Source organism: Corythoichthys intestinalis, chromosome 17, assembly GCF_030265065.1.
Source record: "Corythoichthys intestinalis isolate RoL2023-P3 chromosome 17, ASM3026506v1, whole genome shotgun sequence".
NCBI lineage: Eukaryota > Metazoa > Chordata > Actinopteri > Syngnathiformes > Syngnathidae > Corythoichthys > Corythoichthys intestinalis.
The window spans coordinates 18759841-18782047 of record NC_080411.1 but is presented as its reverse complement, the minus strand read 5'-3'; the positions used below and the strand labels follow the sequence as shown (position 1 = coordinate 18782047).

Below are 22207 nucleotides of genomic sequence, written 5' to 3'. Positions count from 1 at the left end.
CAGCCACAACAAAGCGTCGCCATATTGATATGGGGGCAAAAACACGAGTCACGAGCAGTTGCTCTGTCGTGCATTGTAGTACAAACGCGTTGAACTTTTGTCTTATTTACGGTCTTTATTTTTCCCGTCGGAATGACTAAAAGTTGCCGTGTTGCGGGTTGTAACACAAGGAAGAGTTTAGAGCCGCATTTGAAGTTCTCATTCTTCCTCGTGAGAAAAAAAGGACAAGCAAATGGCTGAAAGCAATCAATCGAGGAACAGTAAAAGAAGACTGTTCCGTGGACCATTCTCGCCAGTGGGAACCTAAATCCAGGCACAATTACATTTGCAGCCAACATTTTATTACTGGTGAGTAAACTTTAATCGATTTTTTTATTTTTTGCCCCAATTAGCTGCTAGGATTCAATAGACTAGGCAGTGGTTATTATTACCGTAACCGATGACTTGCAAACCGTTATTTTTTTTCTGCCGTGATCTGCTCTGATCGGTCAATTGGTATATTATTGGCCTGGTGGGAATTGGTTATTTTGCCGTGACGTGTTCACGGCTAAATACAGTAATGCTTGGAGGGGAATTACCGGTTACGGCAGAAATAATCACTCCGTGTATACTACCAGTTTTCTTAGTTCCACACAGTACATATTCCACGTAAGTGATGAAGGTCAACTTACTGGGTGACTTAATGAGGTAGTTGTAGATGTTTCCAAACTCCACTGCAGGCAATTCCTTTGGATTGTTTACCCAGTTATCAGCTGCGACTTTGTATGGGCAGATTTGCAGGCCAATACACGCTTATTTTAAGTTGTATCGCCTCCTCGCGTCTATCGGCAGTGACTCGTGATAATAATAAGTCCTGTTTAAGACGTTTTTATGAAAAAAAGACGCAAAACACAGCTGAAATATATTAATTTCAGACGTTTGTCTACGGATGTTTACCTGTGTGTGCCCCCATCTCAAAATGGCGACACTTTGCTATGCGAGATGACATCATCGTGACATTACGCCGACCGCGAGAATAAGTAGATAGATGAATGAAAAAAAAACAAATAAACCCCCCAAAAATTAATGCAGCCTCAACGTGACACAAGCCAGTGTCCTACTTGTGCCAGTCCCAAGCCCGGAGAAATACAGAGGGTAAAAAAAAAAGCCTGCATTGGGGGTGCCCCCTCAAGATTTCTTAGTGCCCACTCTGGTGGGTAATCCTAGATCCGGGCCTGTTATGAAAAAGACTTTACAAAACAAAAAGCATTATTCACGAACTTTTTTTTTCTTTTCATCATGGTTTTTACACAATAGCCTTTTTATTTCTTAGTTTCGTTTTTAAGCACAATGAGATTTGTGTTTTTATTATCCACAGCTTTGCACTAGAAGTTAATTTCCACACCAATTACCCACATCCCGGCCAAAATATCTGAAACTACATGCCATCCATATAAACGTTTAATCTTTTAAATTAATAATGAATGTTCGAGAAAACGACAGTCTCTTATTTATTAAATATTTATATTATAGCACTTAAATTAATTCTCGCTATTGACTTGTCTAATAAACATTCACTGTTGTTTAACGTTGAAAATGACAATAAAGCGTGTTATTTTCTTTGCTTATCTTATTTTTGTTGATAAAATTATGTGGCCTAGTTTTTAATAGGTTTAAATTTACCATTTGGCTTTATTTTGGAACTTCCTTATTTTGAGCATAGATTTACTTTTAATGGCGATGTTTGCCATGGCTTTTGTATTGGTCACAAAATCTGCTAATGATATTTGTCAAATAGTGTTAGAAAGGCCTAAGATGATAAAAAGCTCTAAGATCAAACATCAGTAACTACAAAACTACGGTTTTAAAATGAGTCAAATCAATAAAGAAAAATAAGTTCATCAAGAATCTGGTATTTTTGTATATGAAGTATTTAAACATAGCTCAAGAGTTGTTGTTTTTATGTAAATAACAAGACTTTAGCTCTCAAAACAATTATTTGCTTCATAAATTACTTGAAATGAAGAAAATGAATGGAATGGAATGGAATGGAATTTTATTGTCATCATCATCGGTATCATTGACAATCACTGACAATTACAAAATGTGATATGATTTGCCCGAAGGAATCGAAGAAGACGACAAAGGCGGACGAGATGAAGCAAATCATGAGTAGCTTAGGAAGATATAAGTTAAAGATCACAAATAGCTCAAACTTCATGATGAATTAGACAACAGCTACAAAGAATCCAATTCAGGTGAGTTTTATTCTTGCCATTAAATCAGTAAAAAAAATATTTATCTACCAATCAGGTGAAGAAAGAAGAGACATGCTCGAGATCTTTTTGTTGATCCACGCAAGAACTAAAAATGTTTTTTTTTGAAGACATGTCCCTCATCCATCCTCTTAAAATGTATTTAATATTTGGTCAATAAAACAATCATTCTAGAGGTGTGAAACTAAAATAACTGAACTCTTCCTAGCCAATATTTTCCCCAAGCCAACAAACTGTCAAGACATACATTGATTTTCTCAATGATTTTTAACAATATAAAGGACAAAATGTAAGTTTAAAGATACTCAGTGATAGAAATTGTTTGCGTTTAAAAATAATAATAATAAATATCACAGAATATTATAAAAACAAAGAAAAAAAGAAAAGTTAGCATTTTTGCATCCACATTTGCTATCTCCAGCATCAGACTTATGAGGCCTGGAAATGATCAACATATTTTTCACCAGTGTGTGTTCTTAAGTGCGATTTTAAACTTCCCTTGAACGTGAATCTTTGACCACAGATTGAACAGGGAAATGGTTTCTCACCAGTATGTTGTCTTGTGTGTTTTCTCAAGCTTCCCTCATCAGAGAATCTTTGATCACAAACTGAGCAGTCAAAAGGATTTTCACCAACATGTGTTTTTGTGTGATGCATTAAGCTTTCCTTACAGGGAAATTTTTGACCACAAACTGAGCAGGCAAAAACTATTTTACCTGGGTGAGTCCTAGTGTGTTTTCTTAAAGGTCTTTCTTTGGTGAACCTTTCACCACAAACTAAACATGACAACCATTTATCTCCAGCATGGGTTCTTTCATGTCTTATTAAGCTACCCTTATGTACGAATCTTTGCCCACAAACTGAGCAGACAAAGGGCTTTTCGACTGTGTGTGTTCTTGAGTGTTTTCTTAAACTTCCCTTGTGAGTGAATCTTTGACCACAAACTAGGCAGGTAAAAGGTTTCTCACCAGTATGTATTCTTCTGTGTATACTTAAACTTCTTTTGTGTGTGAAACTCTGACCACAAATTGAACATGCAAAAGGTTTCTCACCAGAGTGTCTTCTTAAATGTACTCTTAGGTTTACCATTTCAGGGAATCTTTTACCACAAACTGAGCAAACATAAGGTTTCTCACCAGTGTGTGTCATTTTGTGTCTTTTCAAATGACTTTGTTGTGAGAATCTTTTGCCACAAACTAAACAAACAAAAGGTTTCTCTCCAGTGTGTTGTCTTGCGTGACTATTCAATGATCCTTTCTGAGAGAACGTTTTACCACAAACTGTACAGGCAAAAGGTTTTTCTCCTGTGTGTATTCTCATGTGTCTTTTCAAATCCCACTTATAGACAAAAGTTTTCCCACACTGAGAACATTCACAGGGTTTGTTATCAGAGTTACATGTAGTATGATGTTCAGAGTTTTCATCCCCATCAGTAGACTGTGAAGTGTCGTCATTATTGGATAGTGGAGCTAAGAGTGTGTCTGAAGGCTCCGCCCCAATGGCGCCAAATGGTTCGCTTGCACCATTATCTGTAATTTCAAAAAGGACAACAGTCGAAGGCAAGTTGGGGAAATCCTCCTCCTCCTCTTTTATATTGGTGCATCCTGTCTCTTTTTCCAGCCGTTCTTCCTCTTTAACGTTGTGATACTCTGGCTCCTCTTCTTGTTTAATACTCAGGGTCTCGGGCTCTTCTTCTTTAATATAGGGCACCTCTTCATCCCCTATTTCCTCTTTAAGTGGAGGGGGCTCTGTCTCCTGCCACTCAGGACAAACATCTTCATTGACATCTGCAAGACACAAGAAGAGAAATCAAACATGGTTAGGCAATGTCACTAATGGTAATGGTGTATTATTTATTTACACTATATTTACCGTATTTTCCGGATTACAAGTCGCACCTGAGTATAAGTCGCACCAGCCATAAAATGCCCAACGAAGAGAAAAATAACATATATAAGTTGCACCGGAGTATAAGTCGCATTTTGGGGGACATTTACTTGATAAAATCCAACACATAGAACAAATCTGTCATCTCGAGAGGCAATTTAATATAAAAATACAATAGAGAACAACATGCTGAATAAGTGTACAGTAATGAACAACGAAATGCAAACATACTGTCCTCACCAGGACGCTACGGCTCGGTCCTGGCTATACAGCGAGCTAAACTCCCAAATGGCGATGCTTGACATCCGTATAATTTGCGGAATAAATTTCGTCCTCAATACCAAACAGGTTTGCATCAACGTAAATAAACGATAATTAGGTGCCTTTAAAGCAATGACACAAACGGTTAGCATGTGTAAAACACACAACAACAGAAAAGATGATACACACAGGCATTTCCTCTGTAGAGATATTTTACAAGCATAAACAATGAACGTAGGTTCGCAGCAGTGTTTCTCTCTCGCTAACTCGCCCACTCACTCAAGCTGCGTGGTTGTCAGTCTTCTTCTGGCGTGTAAGCGGTCTTCACGTAAACAAGTGCGAGTGAGCCCTCACGTCGGCATGAAAGCGCCACAAACTAAAAGCATGCATTTCAATATGAACAAGTCAATAATACAATTGAACACACATTTCCAAAGGCAGAACGCAAACGTGGCCATAGCTATTAAGAGTTATTCAGATAACTATAGCATAAAGAACATGCTAACAAGTTTACCAAACCATCAGTGTCACTTCAAAACACCAAAATAACATGTGAAATGATATCATAATGTGTTAATAATTTCACACATAAGTCGCTCCTGAGTATAAGTCGCACCCCCACCCAAACTATGAAAAAAAACTGCGACTTATAGTCCGAAAAATACGGTAAATCATTCTAATATTTGAAGTATATCACTATATTTTGTTAACACCAAATCAGTTTCATTTCTGTTAACACCACAAGCATTTATCTTCTGAACCGCTTACCCTCAAATATATAGCCTTTCCCCAAAAAATCTATTTTGGAGTATAGAGGGGCACACATGCTAAACCTTTCCGATGTGTATCACAGTACAGACAAAAGTCCAATCGTATTTAACATGTAAAACCTCTTTATTGCTTCCAATAACTAATGTTACTAAAAGGCAGTAATTCTCTTGAATCGACTCCACTTTTGACACTTCCAAACGTTTCACAAATAAAACATGATCCATGACACAAGATGGTCCAAAACACATTTAAACAAAAATGGACCCAGATAGCAGACCGACATTGAATAAACGTTGATTTTCCATCAAAATCATCAGTATGGTTGAAATCGAAATTTTCGGCGTCAAATGACGTTGAAACAACGTTGTTCTATGGTATGTCAGGAGATGGTTGGGTTAACATTGTTTTATAGTTGATGAACTAATGTTGACAAATAGTTGATTTATGATTGACAGGGAAGTATGATTGAAAAGTCATTGAAATATGAATGAGAGGGCGTTTTGGTCGAAAACATAACATTGAAACAACGCTGAATCAATGTTATTAATAATTGAAATGTTGTTTAGGTTTTGTAATGATTTCAACATTGAATCAACATTGGTGCAAAGGTGATGTTGATCCAACGATATAAGATCGACAGCGGAATGTTGATCCAACATCTTTTCAACGTCGGTCTGCTATTTGGGGATGCATCTGCCCTTCCATATACCGGCAAATATTTACTGGTACTTCTGTCCATGTCCAATGTCGATTTTAAAGTTCAGTGTATAAATAGCAAACATACAGGATCAAAAGTGTTGGTACCCCTCTATTAAACCCACTGCAGTAACAAAAATTCACTGAACTCAATTGGTCTTTGTTTCTTTTTACATTTTTATCATGTTACATTACTGGTCTAGCTATAATACATTTCATTGGTCAGTGTTAATGTTGAAATTTACTGTGCATATGAAAAACATCTCGAAAACATTGCTCAATTTCTGACTTATGACTGACTGCACTTACACAAAAACACCTTCAAGCATAACTGCCACACATTTTCTCCAAACAAGCAATGTAATTAGTTGTGAAATTCTGGCTTGGGATGCACAAAATCATGAATGGCATACGGTCAAATTTAAATAACAATTCGCAATCCTTGATTATTGGAGATGATCACTTCCATTATATTTAATTTAACAGCACGCACTGACCGCAAATAAACCCAGGAATAAGAGGTAAAAAGGAAAATATCCAAAACAAGTGAAAGCTAAGTGAACCAACCTGCAGTGTCCAGTGCTTGACGTAGTCGCTCGATATCTTCTTTTTTTCCACAAAGTCTCTCATCAAACTCAGCTACCCTCATTGCAAACATTTTGACGAGACATTCATAACATTTGACGCACAGTTGACTTCTATGCTGAGATCAGTGGAAAACAAGCTCATTTCTTTCGACGGGCTAACAAGCCAACCTAAGCTAAACTAAAAGAAGCTCAGATCCACCAGACAGAGAAGCTTCAACAAGCAGTAATACGCTTTCGATTGGGCACGAAGTTTTCACGAATTGTGTTTTGTCCAGTAAAGTAGCGTTCAGCACTACAGTAATATGCGAAGATTTAATGTAGATGCGTTGTACCCTTGTTCTTATGTCTCGCTTTCCTTCTTCGTACTTCTTCACACTGAATTTTTACTGAATCTAAACATTACCGCCACCCACAGCTCGTCATTTATTACTACTCTAGTTTACGATCTAAAACGTTTCTCTTAAAAAAAAAAAACATCAGGACTACTGTATAAAACCAGTGCTGATGGAATTGTACTTAAACATTACACCCAATTACTATCTTTTGCCTATATTATCACATTTCCACATATGACAAATAGCTCCCCTGTGTACTTTATTTTGAGCCTGATGATGATGACAGGCAACAGGTTGACAATGACGAAATTGTCTTGCCGAAATGCATTCACAATAAACGTTTTTGCCAACAATATGGCCTAGTTTCATCCATACATTCATTCATTTTTAACAAAGCATCACTCGTTTTGAGGTGCCAAATTGAGTTGTGATAGAGGAGTCAAAGGCTTTTCAATGTGTTTAGGGGTTTCAGAAAATTGTATTTTATTTATTTTGTACAGTGTACTTAGTGACTTTTATATTTTCTCAGTGTTTTTCTAATTTGAATTAAGGACACCCTATCAAGTACTCCACTGTAAAAAAGATTGTATTGGAATTTTGAAATATGAAATTAAAATATGATGGGAAACGGTAAAAGAGTTACAGAGTACGTCTGTTTTTCTTTTCTTTTCTTTTCTTTTCTTTTCTTTTCTTTTGGTTTGGTTTTGATCTGTCAATAATGTGACAGCTACAGGAAAAAACACAATTATGAAAAATACTTCGTCTTTGTAAATTGTTTACATGGTGGCGCTCTTTTCTGTCAATTATTACTAACATTTATATTGTTTTTAAGCTAATAAAAAGGTCTCCATTTTTCCTGCAACCCTTTTTCCTCCTCTGCCATATTTTTTTTTTTACTCAAAAATTAATTTTATGACATAATTCATGTCCTGTGCCGTCACTTCCTTCAACGACCCAACTCCCCATAGATATCATCGTGTAGAAGTAGATGCAAAATGTGCACTGTGAGCCAATCGGATCGGCCATTTTGTGCCAGTGCTATTCGTTAAACATACGGAGAGAGCATGTATTTTAAAAAGCTATATATTGCACAAGTTTTCAAACTTGTGTTTTCATAAACATGATTTATAGAATAAATTGACTACACATACACACGAATACCTACTTAAATTTGTTGTTTTTTCTCAGTATCCAGTCCGTGACTCAAAGCCACATTAATGTGGTTTGTTGTAAACCAAAGCGTTTGACAATTTGTAATTATTTCACCGAGTTAAGAGTATTTAAGTAGATAATTCACATTCTCTGCAGTACAGCCTTCCAGATGATTCCACTGCTTTAAGATGGTCGCCATTTACTGACAACACCGACTCCAACCTTCGCATCTAGGCCCATATATGTGTTATCAATGTTTGCACCGGCCCCTCAAAAGTCATCTTTTTACGAAATTATCAACCTCGCCATACGCATTTTTTCTTGAAACATCACCAAACATGCGCTAGCCTTCACACAAGACGTCTATCAGTGTTTCAATTGAGTAAAATTACAACTCGTTTCAAGTTGGTTTCTGCATTAACTTGGCTTCGCTACCTGGCCTAGCCTAGTTTATATTAGCATGGTGATCGTGACAAGTGCCGTGATTTTGTGAACATGTGTTCTACAAGCACAGCATACTACGAGGAGGAAGTTTGTGAAACTAGTGATGAAAACGAAGGACTACGCCGACAACACACAGCAGGTTTTTTCTTTATTTATTCGCTTGTTCGGGAATACATTCCATTTTCAAAATTAGATTAAGATTTTTAGATTGTTGTGATTATTTAAAGACGCCGTGTGACATTCAATAACACATATGTAGTCATTCATCTGTGTATGTCTGTGATGGGGAATCAAAATCACCCAAGACCACGTGAATTCATGTTGTTGTTTTGTGTGTGTGTGTGTGTGTGTGTGGGGGGGGGGGTGTCTGAATGTTTTTGCTCATGCTAGGTGGTAAGTAATAAAGTCCACATTTACTGTACTTTTAAGTAATAATTTCTTGTTTTGTATGTGTGTGTAACATTTACCTCCTTACATTTTAATTTCAGTGTGATTCGTGCACCTTACTTTTTCAAAAATATAATTACCATTTGTCTTTGACCTCCTTGGATGAGATCATATTTTATGTGTGCGGGGTGGGGCATACCAGTCAAATCTAAATTGTTATGGCTTACCAAAAAAAAAAATCAGTGTATCAATAGGTCTCTAATTAACATCAAGGTTCAGGAGACCCCAAACATAAAAAGCGGCTTAGTTAATGCAAGTGTGCTTCAAAACACTACATGTAATTGGCTGAACTTACAATTTTTTGACTTTATAGAATTAAAAATCAAAACGAGGGGATGAACTTCAGCACCAGTAAAGACCTTGCCAATTATGCATCGGATCTGAGGTCATGTCCACACATAGCTTGGTATCTTATTAAACAAGGACATTTTACTAACTTTTTCACATATTGTATGTATCTCAAGGCTTATTTGACAATTGTTTTCATAGAATACAACTGGATTCTCTTTTTGTGCATCCAATGCATACAAAAAAAATGAAAACAAATTGTTAATATTAATACAAATTGTAAGTGTGTATGGAGAATAGTGTGAACAAATTATTAACTAAAAAGCTCAAATGGATTGTAAGTCTAGCAACGTCAATTGCAAACAATGAATTAAATGAGTAATTTGTTTTGCAATATTAATGGTACTATTTAGTTGTTAATGAATTACAGACAAGAAATATGTAGTCAATATTGTTTTTCTTTTTGCCTATTAAATGAACAGGTAAAATCATTTGAGAACGGCTTCTCATTTTACGATGATGATCTGAGATGTAAAGGATTAATTTGGTCTACTGCTAGGTGTGTCCAAACAAGCAAACACAGCACTTACATTTATGATTATACAGGAACAGTACATTCTTTTAAATTAATTAAAGTCACTCGATATCACGACAATATGTAAAGAAAGAGTCAAGAGAAGGCTCAACATCCTGATGCTTACGGTAAAGCTATACTACCCTATGAGTTATATTTACAGAGCAGTGATCACTCATTAAACACCTAAAAACGTTAAAGCAACATTGCATATTCGTTCTTGCCAAGAAAAAAAATTCTTACCATTATAGCAAAACAAGCAAACCTCAAGCTTAACTGTTGCCGCCTGCCTTGAAGTGTCTCTTAGCAGAGGTTCTTGCCTTTACCCTCCTCTGTGGCTGTGCAGCCCAAACGGGTGACTGGTTAGTAGGTGGATGAACATTGCCAGGAAATGATCATGATACACTATATCAGCATTTTAATTGTGCAGCTATCTTATTCCTCGCTCGAAATCCTGGTATCCCTAGGCTGGCCATTTCAGCTGTACAAGCGTGTTTTCAACTGACTGTATGGTGTCGATGTACAGTGCCCTCCATAATTATTGGATGTATAATAATAATGTGTTTTTTAGCTTCTAATATTTTTTTTTCTAAATCATATAGGACCTTAATGGAAAAAAAGAAAAATCCAACCTTCAATACAAGTGCATTTATTCAGTGGTGAAAAAATCCCACATAAAGAAATAATTATTTGACATCAAATAATGTGTGTCACAATTATTAGCACCCCTGGTGTTAATACTTTGTGCAACCCCCTTTTGCCAACAAAACAGCACCTAATCTTCTCCTATAATGTTTCACAAGATGGGAAAAGATAGAAAGAGGGATCTTCAGCCATTCCTCTTTGCAGAATCTCTCTAAATCATCCAGAGACCTGGGTCCTCTCCTCTGCACTCTCCTATTCAGCTCACCCCACAGGTTTTCAATTGGATTGAGGTCTGGGGACTGAGATGGCCATGGGAGGAGCTTGATTTTGTGTCTGGTGAACCATTTCTGTGTAGATTTGGCCATATGTTTAGGGTCATTGTATTGCTGAAAGACCCAGCGATGACCCATGGGTATGAGGTGCTTTTCAGCATGCGCATCTTTCGTGGCACGCCAGACCCACTTAGAGGTTTTGTTGCCAAAAAGCTCAATCTTGGTCTCATCTGACCAAAGCACACGGTCCCAGTTGAAGCCCCAATACCGCTTGGCAAACTGCAGACATTTGCGTTTATGATTGTGAGTGAGGAAAGGTTTTCTCCGTGCATGCCTCCCAAACAGCTTGTTAGCGTGTAGACAGCACCTCATACCCACTGTGAAGTATGGGGGTTGATCAGTGATGCTGTGGGGCTGTTTCTCTTCCAAAGGCCCTGGGAACCTTGTTAGGGTGCATGGCATCATGAATGCTTTGAAATACCAGGACATTTTAAATCAAAATCTGTTGCCCTCTGCCCGAAAGCTGAAGATGGGTCGTCACTGGGTCTTTCAGCAAGACAATGACCCTAAACATATGGCCAAATCTACACAGAAATGGTTCACCAGACACAAAATCAAGCTCCTCCCATGGCCATCTCAGTCCCCAGACCTCAACCCCATTGAAAACCTGTGGGGTGAGCTGAAGACGAGAGTACAGAGGAGAGGACCCAGGTCTCTGGATGATTTAGAGAGATTCTGCAAAGGGGAATGTTTGAAGATCCCACTTTCTGTCTTTTCCCATCTTGTGAAACATTATAGGAGAAGATTAGGTGCTGTTTTGTTGGCAAAAGGGGGTTGTACAAAGTATTAACTCCAGGGGTGCTAATGATTGTGACACACATTATTGGATGTCAAATAATTATTTCTTTATGTGGGATTTTTTCCCCACTGAATAAATGCACTTGTATTGAACGTTGGATTTTTCTCTTTTTTTCCATTAAGGTCCCATATTATTTAGAAAAAACATATATATTAGAAGCTAAAAAACACATAATTATTATGAATCCAATCATTATGGAGGGCACTGTATTTCAGTCATGAAAAGCCATCGGTATGTTGCGCTAGTCGACTCATTTAAGTCATCGACCACCTCGACTAGTCGGGACGACTCTAATCTTTTTATGTTAACATGATGTGATGTTAATTTAAAACATCAAGATGATACATTTGTGATGAGTTAATGTTTTTGCATCCCTAATTTAAATGAAAAGAGAGAAGTTTCATTTCTACATCTTTATTTTCGCTTATTGCTGTGCTTTTGTTATCACCGTGTCCCAAATGTGATCCTAGGAAGGAGGCCCTAACATGTAAAATGAGGATCAAGAAGGTTGCGAGCAAATCAAGAAATTAAAATCAATGTGTGTTTGACTTTTTGTGTCTTGCAGAGATCGGTGATGATCTTAGTCCTGAGCAGCGAGAGCCTGAGTTCCCTCATATGACAGACAAATTGAAGCTGGATCATCTCTACATGAAAGAGGAGGAGGAGGATATCATTGAGGTTCTACTGACTGGTTTCCCTTTGAAGAGTGAAGATGATAGTCAAAGTGAGGAAAACAGAAATGCAGAGCATCCCAGCAGCAGCAGCACAGGTCAACACGTGATACCAGAAGATGATGAGGACAACAGTGGGAGATCACAAGCAGATGGCCTCATAGCACCATTATCAGACCATGATGATTCAACGTCATATGTTCATGACAATGAGGAGGATTACGAAGAGGGTTATATGAAATGTTACGCTGACAGCAAATGTTGGAAATGTTCTCAGTGTGGGAAAACTTTTAGTTTTAAGAGTCGTTTGAAAAATCATATGATTAGCCACACTGGGGAAAAACCTTTCACCTGTTCAGTTTGCGGGCAAGGATTCTCTGAAAAGGGTAATTTAAGGAGACACACCAGAACGCACACTGGTGAAAAACCTTTTGCCTGCACAATGTGTGATCAAAGGTTCACTCAGAAGGGAGCTCTAATATATCACACAAGAACACATACTGGGGAAAAGCCTTTTACCTGCTCATTTTGTGGTCAGAGATTCCCTGAAAAGGACAAATTAAGAATACACACAAGAACCCACACTGGTGAAAAGCCTTTTACCTGCTCAGTTTGTGGTCAAAGATTCACCCAGAAAGGAGCCTTAAAATATCACGCAAGAACACATACTGGGGAGAAACCTTTCACGTGTTCAGTCTGCGGCCAAAAATTCTCTCATAACGGAAACTTAAGAATCCACCTAAGAACCCACTCAGGAGATAAACCTTTTGTCTGCTCAATATGCGGTCAAACATTTTCTCGTAAACACGCTCTAACTACACACACAAGATCGCACACTGGAGAGAAGCCTTTTACTTGCTCAGTTTGTGGCCAAAAATTCTCTCGCAGACATGTTTTGACAACACACACAAGAACACACTCTGGCGAGAAACCTTTTGCCTGCACAGTTTGTGGCCAAAGATTCTCAAAAAAGGCATCCATTCAAAGTCACACAAGAACACATACTGGGGAAAAACCTTTTGCTTGCTCAATTTGTGGTCAAAAATTCTCTCAGAAGGGAACTTTGACAAGTCACACAAGAACACACACTGGCGAGAAGCCTTTTTCCTGCTCAATTTGTGGTCAAAAATTCTCTCAGAAGGGAACCTTAACAACTCACGCAAGAACCCACACTGGAGATAAACCCTATGCCTGCCTTAATTGTGGTGAAAGATTCTACCAGAAAGGCAAGATTAAGAGACACAAGTGTGTTGGTTACAATAGGGGTGGTCACTGAAACATGACATTAAAATGAAGATGCTTGAACCCCATGCATTACTTGATTGCAACAGAACTGTTGTGGTTGTCTTACTTGACAGATTGCATTGCCTCTCATCTGAGCAGGTTTAATCAGGCTTGTTTTTTGTAATGCTATGTACTTAAAAGTTATGGAAAAGTGTAAAGAATTAACACATTTATTAAAGTTCTTGAAAGCAATGCATCTGCTTTGCCATATTGTTTGTTTAGCTTACTTATCTGCATGTTTTTGCTGTGCCCAAAGTACTTTGCATTCGCTCACATTCACGATTCATGTGCACGTTCATGCAAGGTGCTGCCAACCTACTGGGGCAAGACAGGGTTCAGTAATTTAGCTAAGGGCATTTCGACAGTGGGCAGTCGTAGTCATAAATCAAACCAGTGACTCTTCAGTCCCAGGACAACTCGAGCTATCAACTGCGACACAGCCACCATAAAATGCAGTTGGGATTTTAATTATCAAGGGGGAAAATAGTATTAAAATTTGGTGTGTGAAAAAGTATATAATTGCCCCTAAATCTCATACTGCCGTGACCACAGCCAGCAGCAAAAACTAGAATCAACCATTGTCTTCATTAGCTTTCTCGTGAATTAATAAGGGACATGTTAGACTTGGCAGACCATGTTGAAGCAGGAAATTTGGACCCTGAGCACGTGGCTTACAAAACAGCGGTTTATCGCGAGAGAGAGGTACTGCAGAATCTCCGCAATTGCTGCCACACTGGGACGGAAGGAGTAACAGCTTGACTACAGTGTCATGTAGCTTGATTCACTCAACCTAAACCCCGCCTAGTTCATGCCCGCCACTGAGTTTGATGAGCCAATGACAGATAAAATTATTCAATGCGGCAACAGGGGAATAGACCCTACCCAAGTGACGTCACAACTCCGCCCTCCTGACTGGTGCCGCCCAATTGTCCGTCAACACCTCGTGTTTACCTGTTACGGCTACGTACATTCCTCCTATTTGCGGCATGTTTTTCTGCTCGTTAACATTAATAATCAAAATGGTGAAGGCGTGTGTGGCGGTCGGTTGCAATAACAGAGAAGATAGACGGAGAGACTTGAAGTTCTACCGGATTCCGAGAGACCCGGAGAGGACAGCTAGATGGGCTGCTGCAATTCAACGAGAAAACTGGGCTCCAAACGATTACCACAGATTATGTAGTAGTCATTTTATATCTGGTAAGATGCATTTAATATATATTTAGAGGGTTTTGGGCTGACAACCACAATTAAGATCATTGCTAGGCTAATCGCCGACAACATACACGTATGTATGTAGTGAGAGTGCTATCGCTAAACCATATAAACATTCAAAGCCCTAGCTCCATTGACAAATGACATGAAATACATTAGACTTGACAGTGGATGTTAGCAAGAACAAAAGATTTTGAATTGAAAATTTCATAACTCACCTTCCCGAGCACAAGATTCCTGCCGAATTTTCGTGTACGAGGACCTGTTTCACCCAACCAGCAACGTAGCATTTATAAGCCTCCAAGCTCTTAAAGTTTTTCAAACTTTCGTGAAAATAGGCTGATTTTGTGTGGACAAGATAGTTGCGGGAGATCGACAGGCGAATCGGTGCGGCGTCTGCAGTAATGCGGACTCTGCACCGGTCCGTAGTGGTGAAGAAGGAGCTGAGCCGAAAGGCAAAGCTCTCGATTTACCAGTCGATCTACGTTCCTACCCTCACCTATGGTCACGAGCTTTGGGTCGTGACCGAAAGAACAAGATCCCAGATACAAGCGGCCGAAATGAGTTTCCTCCGCAGGGTGTCCGGGCTCTCCCTTAGAGATAGGGTGAGAAGCTCGGTCATCCGGGAGGGACTCGGCGTCGAGCCACTACTCCCCCGCGTAGAGAGGAGCCAGCTGAGGTGGCTCGGGCATCTGGTTCGGATGCCTCCCGGACGCCTTCCTGGAGAGGTGTTCCGGGCATGTCCCACCGGCGGGAGGCCCCGGGGACGACCCAGGACACGCTGGAGAGACTATGTCTCTCGGCTGGCCTGGGAACGCCTTGGGATCCCGCCGGAGGAGCTGGTTGAAGTGGCTGGGGAGAGGGAAGTCTGGGCTTCCCTGTTAAAGCTGCTGCCCCCGCGACCCGACCCCGGAACAAGCGGAAGATAATGGATGGATGGATGAAGATAGTTGTAAATATCAGGGTCAGGCAAAGACGGCAAAGACAGCGGGTCGAAAAACATCGATTTAGGCATCAAATATGGATCTGGCGAATGGATAAACTGAAGCTTTTCCACGTAACGCCTTTTATGCAACACATCCAATGAGTTTACAGCGTCAGATAACACCGGGGCTTCCATGAATTGCTCTATAACTTGCACAACTAATTGAAAACAATGAGAATAGGTCTAAAAAATAGGTACAATATGGCGGCCGGATACAGCGACACGTCATTTTGTGACGTAGGTGAGTAGGGTCTATAGACATATTGTTCTATCAAACACAACAGTTGTTTTGGCTTAAAATACAGCCGTTTCTTTTAAAGAGGGGTGCAAGACCAGAAAGTGCTTTTTCAGTCTTGTCTGTTTTACGCTATGTATAAATATTAGGGCTGTCAAAATTATCGCGTTAACGGGCGTTAATTAATTTTTTTAATTAATCACGTTAAAATATTTGACGCAATTAACGCACTAGGCCCGCTCAGACAGATTTAAATGTCAGTACAGTGAAAGGCCAACTTGTTAATTGTGTTTTATGGAGTTTTTCCGCCCTCTGCTGGCGCTTGGGTGTGACTTGCATATGTTATGTGGCGTAATGTCGCCTTCTGCTGGCGATTCAGTGCAGCTGATTATTTGGGTTTCGGCGCGCTTTTCTGACGTGATTATATGTCGACGCGAACTCACACTAATAGACAGTGCTATTCAGACCAGCTAACGTCCGCATCCAGTATTCAGTGGCACTTCTCATAGCCCCATCACACTGTTTGTGTCTAATACATGCATCGCTTGTGAGTAATATTCCTCCTTTGTTTATATTCATGAGCATTAGATAGTTATTGATGATGTGCATTTGAATTTGTTCACATATATGGTGAAATGCAGTTACATTGTTAGATGCTTGTGAGCTAATCGGCTAGGTCTACTGCTCAAATGGACACGTGTGTGTACATTTTATGTTATTTTGTGATTTATGCAAGTTATTGACACATTGCCTTGTTATTTTCAGTTTTACAAAAATACAAGAAACGTGCTCCTGTCAAAAAGAGATGACTTCATTAAAGCCCATGCAACTTTGCCACACCGTCTGATTTCTTTTTGGAACTTATGTTCGCTATCCGTCAATTTGTGTGCTCACACACATTGAGGACAGGGCTACTAGTTTATTTTTTGATTGAAAATTTTACAAATTTTATTAAAACGAAAACATTAAGAGGCGTTTTAATATAACATTTCTATAACTTGTACTAATATTCATCTTTTAAGAACTACAAGTCTTCCTATCCATGGATCGCTTTAACAGAATGTTAATAATGTTAATGCCATCTTGTTGATTTATTGTTATAATAAACAAATACAGTCCTTATGTACCGTATGTTGAATGTATATATCCATCTTATCTTTCCATTCCAACAATAATTTACAGAAAAATATGGCATATTTTATAGATGGTTTGAATTGCGATTAATTGCGATTAATTACGATTAATTAATTTTTAAGCTGTAATTAACTCGATTAAAAATTTTAATCGTTTGACAGCCCTAATAAATATATATACATACAAGTGTAAAGCGATAAAACTGCAACAAAAATGAATGAAATGAACAAAAAATATATATTTTTTTAAATGGGTAGAAATTATTTTTTGAACAGATCATGTGACTAGCACCTTAGACGGTCATTTGCTTTGCATATAATTTTTTTTTTTTTTTTAATTAGGGGCAAATTTTTCAAATGATTTTCTTTGATTGAAAATGCTTTTTTCGATTGAAGTGATTTTTCTTTTTGAGTATTTTTTATGCCACTTATTTTTTGATTGAATATTAAAAGAAAAAACGTCCCAGCCAAAATATGGCCCAAACACAAATAACCCTTACTTCATTTTAAGTGTTTTATGTTTATTATATGTGTGTGTGTGTGTGTGTGTGTGTGTGTGTGTGTGTGTGTGTGTGTGTGTGTGTGTGTGTGTGTGTGTGTGTGTGTGTGTGTGTGTGTGTGTGTGTGTGTGTGTGTGTGTGTGTGTGTGTGTGTGTGAATAATTCATCTTCACCCATATTTGTACTGAATAAAGTTTTTTTTTTTGTTTTTTAAGATTGCTACTATCCTTAATGGGGAGTTGGCAATAATATACACACACGCGCTGTATTTACGCACAAGAATCTATTTTTTCCTCTAACCGTTGTCGCAGACGTGGTTTAGTATATACTGGCTGGCTCTTAAGATGGTGTAGGTGGCTCTTAAAAGAGCCGTTGGATTGCTGTATGTACACCGAATTTACTTTGAGCTGGTGTACTTGGTAACGGCTTTAGTGCCCTCTGAGACGGCGTGCTTGGCCAGCTCTCCGGGAAGCAGGAGGCGCACGGCGGTTTGAATCTCCCGAGAGGTGATGGTAGAGCGTTTGTTGTAGTGCGCCAGCCTGGACGCCTCTGAGGCAATTCGTTCGAAGATGTCGTTGACGAACGAATTCATGATGCTCATTGCCTTCGACGAGATACCGGTGTCGGGGTGAACCTGTTTCAACACCTTGTAGACGTAGATGGCATAGCTTTCCTTCCTAGTCCTTCTCTTCTTCTTTCCGGACTTGCTGACGCTCTTGGCGACGGCTTTCTTGGAGCCCTTCTTGGGCGCGGTCTTTGCTGGCTCAGGCATTGCTGTTAAATCTGAAATTTAACTGAGGTGATGGTAGACTCGTGAGCCAGTGGTATTTATATAAGGCCCGAGCAAAAGAGCAGTGTACCAACGCGATCATATGATTGGCTGACAGCATCTCAGGCTGTGTCAATGCGACCCTTTGATTGGCTGGCAGCATTCCCGCTCAGCAAACTCAGACAAAGAACCAGCTGTCGAAGTCCTTTTCGCGCCTATGCAGAGACTGACCTGAAAGGACAGATGGCTTGAACAGTCCTTGTTCGAAATTTAGAAGCACATTTGTTGTACTTCATTTAGCTGTTATTTTTAAACATTATAAAATACCAGTATTTGTCTTCAAAACATTTGCTTAATCAAAAGAAATGCTTCATAATTTTTCACGTTATTACTTTCAAATGTAAATTTAAGTGATAGAGGAAAAAGAATATCCATTTTATTTCTTAAACAATATATTGTCTGCCAATTTACATTATCATTGTTGAGTGCTGTCTTAGTAGCGATATTGGTATCCAGGCGAGCATAATTCTCAACTCAACAATATTTGTTGAAAAAACGTCTTTAATTTCATAAGGAATATTTTTATTTCAAGATACTACATGTCCCACAAATATGAACCACGATTTGCACACAAGAACAAGCTATTTTTCTAGACTTAAAGTTCATGTACAAGTGAAAAGATGAGATTCTCAGATTTTGAGCGGTTCTTGACACAAAGTATTGTAACGTGGATATTAGGACAAGGGGGGAAAAATTTAAATAGTTTGAAAATGTAACCAATTTTTATCCAAAAAGACTTAATAAGTCATTAGCTCATGCCAAACACCAGCACAATGTTTAAATATTAGGAACAAAGAAGTTAGAAATCAGTTTAAATAGACCCCGGGTACATTTTAGGAGTATTTTCACTTGTAACATATCTTTGGTTTCGGCTCCTTCTCCCCCCGTCCATTACTAACCCCAAAACTTGCTCAAACCAGATAAAACCAGTGTTAACTTGAGTCAGAGACAAAAGAGGGACATGAATGAATAACAAAAGGGGTAATAGAACTTTCATTTCCCGCCACTATCCTGTCTGGAAACTACTGTGGATTTAGATACTTTCTGTGGAGGAACATTTACGTAGCTCTTTGCCTACGTGGAAGGCATTGATCTACTTATTAATATTACATTGTCGTCACTAGTAATGGGCGATACCAGTGATTTTGGATTTGATCCGATACCAAGTAATACCAAGGCCAAATATTGCTATCCCGATGCGATATCGATAGCGGAAGTTCATATTCTATACATATATAACAACCCTGCAGTGTTCTCAGCCTTTCTGATGATATCTAATGTACAACTACATCAAGCACTCAAAAACTATTAAGTCTCTTTGTGTCAAATATGCTTTGCAATGGAAAACTGCTGCTTTTAATAACGAGCAAAGCAGTTTCCCTCAAACTCACAAACCAATCCATCAACAACAAACTCTGATTAGTCAGTCTCACTCTTTAACCATGACCCTTAAATTCATATGCACAGCACATTTCCCTGCTACACGTTGTATTGGATCAAATTTTAATCTACCTAAATTAAATATTTTTGTTGAAATTAAAGAACGAATTAATAGTAGCATGTTACCGCCCTCAAATGGTTGATCACTAAAAACAAATCCAATAATCAATAGTCACTTGCCGTTTTTGAATTTTATTTTACTAACACAATTTTCAAACAGATTTTGAAATTTAAAAAAAAATAATAATAATAAAAATAAATTTTAAAAAACAGATCTTGAAATAATTGAAACAGACCTTTAACAAAATAAAAATAAGTAGCAACAAAACATAACAAATCAAGCATTTAATTGTTTGTAACATAAAAAAAATATGGAAAAACATTTCATGAAAAAATAAAAATATGAAACAAATTCACAATAAATGAATAAGAAATAATAATGTTCAGTAAGAAATTAGGCGTGAGAGGGGCGGAGGAAAAGCATGCTGTTCGACACAGGATAGGGACATGAATGGGGGCGGGAGCACACGCCGGTGCACTGCTTATGTGAGTGCACTGCTTATGTGCGTGTAGAATTAATGATGGGCGGATCGATACCAAAATATCGATATTTCAATCCAGCGCGTTAAGTTTTGGCTATCGATCCCCAAGCAAAAGTATCGATATTTGGAATTAATATACAGTATTATTATTTTCTTTGTCTATTTTTTGGCTATATTTTTGTGCACACTTTATGTACTACTTTTCCCTTTCGCGTTCTACACGCACGTAAGCAATGCACGCACATAAGCAGTGCATCGGCGTCTGCTCCCGCCCCCATTTACGTCCCTATCCTGTGTATCGATCAGCATGCTTTTCCTCCGCCACTCTTACGAGGCACCAACACAGCCACAACAAACATTTGGAAGCTGGTAGGCTGGTAGCATATGGCTGCGGCATTGATGACGGAACGTAAAAGAAGTCTGGTTTGGACATATTTCATTTCAATAAATAGCAACGAGGCTAAGTGCACAGTTTGTGCCGAAACTGTCAGATATTCTGGTTATACCAAAAGCCTCACGAAACACTTAAGAAACATGCATCCCAAAGCACACGACGAATTAAATGAAAAACAAGCCGCTCAAGCCGAGGAGCACACGAGAAAAGACAAGAGCACGCCGCCGAAGCAAAGCAAAGTACTTTAGAAGCGGCGATTGCGAAAGGCAGGACTTATCCAGGTAACGCAGGTGCTAATAGATAGAGACGATATAAGCATTAGTGGCTGATGTGCAATATGAAATGATAAATATGGCGTTTTTGTCATCTCACATAAAAAGAACTTTGCAGCACTATTGAATATGCTTTGTAATGGCAAGTTATAGCTACATCTTGTTTGTGAAAAGCAAAGTTCATACCGCATTATATAAAAAAAAGTAAAATGACCATAGTGACATATTCAACAGTGAAGTATTACTGTAACCTAAATGTGAGTCTCCATTTTATTAGTTTTTGATACAATGAGGACAAATCAGCCCACATCACATTCCATAGGATAGTCAAGTGAACTACAAGCAAGCAAGTTGGGTATAAAAAAAATATATGAATTATTACTTAACATTTTAAATACACACGTCTCCCCTTACTGTATTTCTAACATTAGCTATTATTCTTTTTTTTTTTTTTTTTTTTTTTTAATTGCAAGTGATTATTGTTTATTGGATTTGTTTTTAATGATCTATCATTAGAGGGCGGTAACATGCTACTATTAATTCTTTCTTTAATTAGATTGAAAATATTTAACTTAGGTAGATTAATATTTGATCAAATACAACGTGTAGCAGGGAAATTTTCTGTGCATATGAATTTAAGGGTCATGTTTAAAGAGTGAGACTGACTAATCAGATTTTGTTGTTGATGGATTGGTTAGTGATTTTGTAGGGAAACTGCTTTGCTAGTTATTAAAAGCAGCAGTTTTTCCATTGCAATGCATGTTTGACACAAAGAGACTTATTAGTTTTTGAGTGCTTGCTGTTGTTGTACATTTGATATCATCAGAATGGCTGAGAACTCTGCAGGGTTGTATAGACCCTACCCACGTGACGTCACAACTCCGCTCTCCTGAATGGTACCGCCCAATTGTCCGTCAAAACATAGTGTTAACCTGTTACGGCTACGTACATTCCTCCTATTTACGGCGTGTTTTTCTGCTCCTTAACATTAATAATCAAAATGGTGAAGGCGTGTGTAGCTGTTGGTTGCACTAACAGAGAAGATGGAAGGAGAGACTTGAAGTTTTACCGTATTCCGAGGGATCCAAAGAGGAGAGCGAAATGGACGGCTGCAATTCGACGTGAAAACTGGGCACCAAAAAATCACCACAGACTATGTAGTAGTCATTTTATATCCGGTAAGATGCATTTAAGATGATTAGAGGGTTTTGGGCTGACAAATAACCAAAATTAAGAT

The 22207-nt window shown here is 38.5% G+C and overlaps 3 protein-coding genes across 3 annotated transcripts; 1 reads left to right on the top strand and 2 right to left on the bottom strand.

Annotated features, from left to right (window-relative positions):
• Positions 1 to 2032: 2032 nt before the first annotated feature.
• LOC130905579 (gastrula zinc finger protein XlCGF26.1-like) lies at positions 2033 to 6817 on the bottom strand. Its single transcript, XM_057819115.1, has 2 exons — positions 6438 to 6817; positions 2033 to 4042 (listed from the first exon to the last, which is right to left on the bottom strand). Exons 1-2 carry the CDS (start codon positions 6526 to 6528, stop codon positions 2685 to 2687), a joined length of 1449 nt encoding a protein of 482 aa, XP_057675098.1. The 5' UTR covers positions 6529 to 6817; the 3' UTR covers positions 2033 to 2684.
• A 1381-nt stretch (positions 6818 to 8198) lies between these two features.
• On the top strand, positions 8199 to 13611 carry LOC130905577 (gastrula zinc finger protein XlCGF57.1-like). Its single transcript, XM_057819112.1, has 2 exons — positions 8199 to 8527; positions 12039 to 13611. Exons 1-2 carry the CDS (start codon positions 8440 to 8442, stop codon positions 13418 to 13420), a joined length of 1470 nt encoding a protein of 489 aa, XP_057675095.1. The 5' UTR covers positions 8199 to 8439; the 3' UTR covers positions 13421 to 13611.
• A 4279-nt stretch (positions 13612 to 17890) lies between these two features.
• Positions 17891 to 19293, bottom strand: LOC130905615 (histone H2B 1/2-like). The gene is made up of 2 exons (XM_057819171.1): positions 19284 to 19293; positions 17891 to 18267 (listed from the first exon to the last, which is right to left on the bottom strand). Exon 2 carries the CDS (start codon positions 18263 to 18265, stop codon positions 17891 to 17893), a length of 375 nt encoding a protein of 124 aa, XP_057675154.1. The 5' UTR covers positions 18266 to 18267; positions 19284 to 19293.
• Positions 19294 to 22207: the final 2914 nt, after the last annotated feature.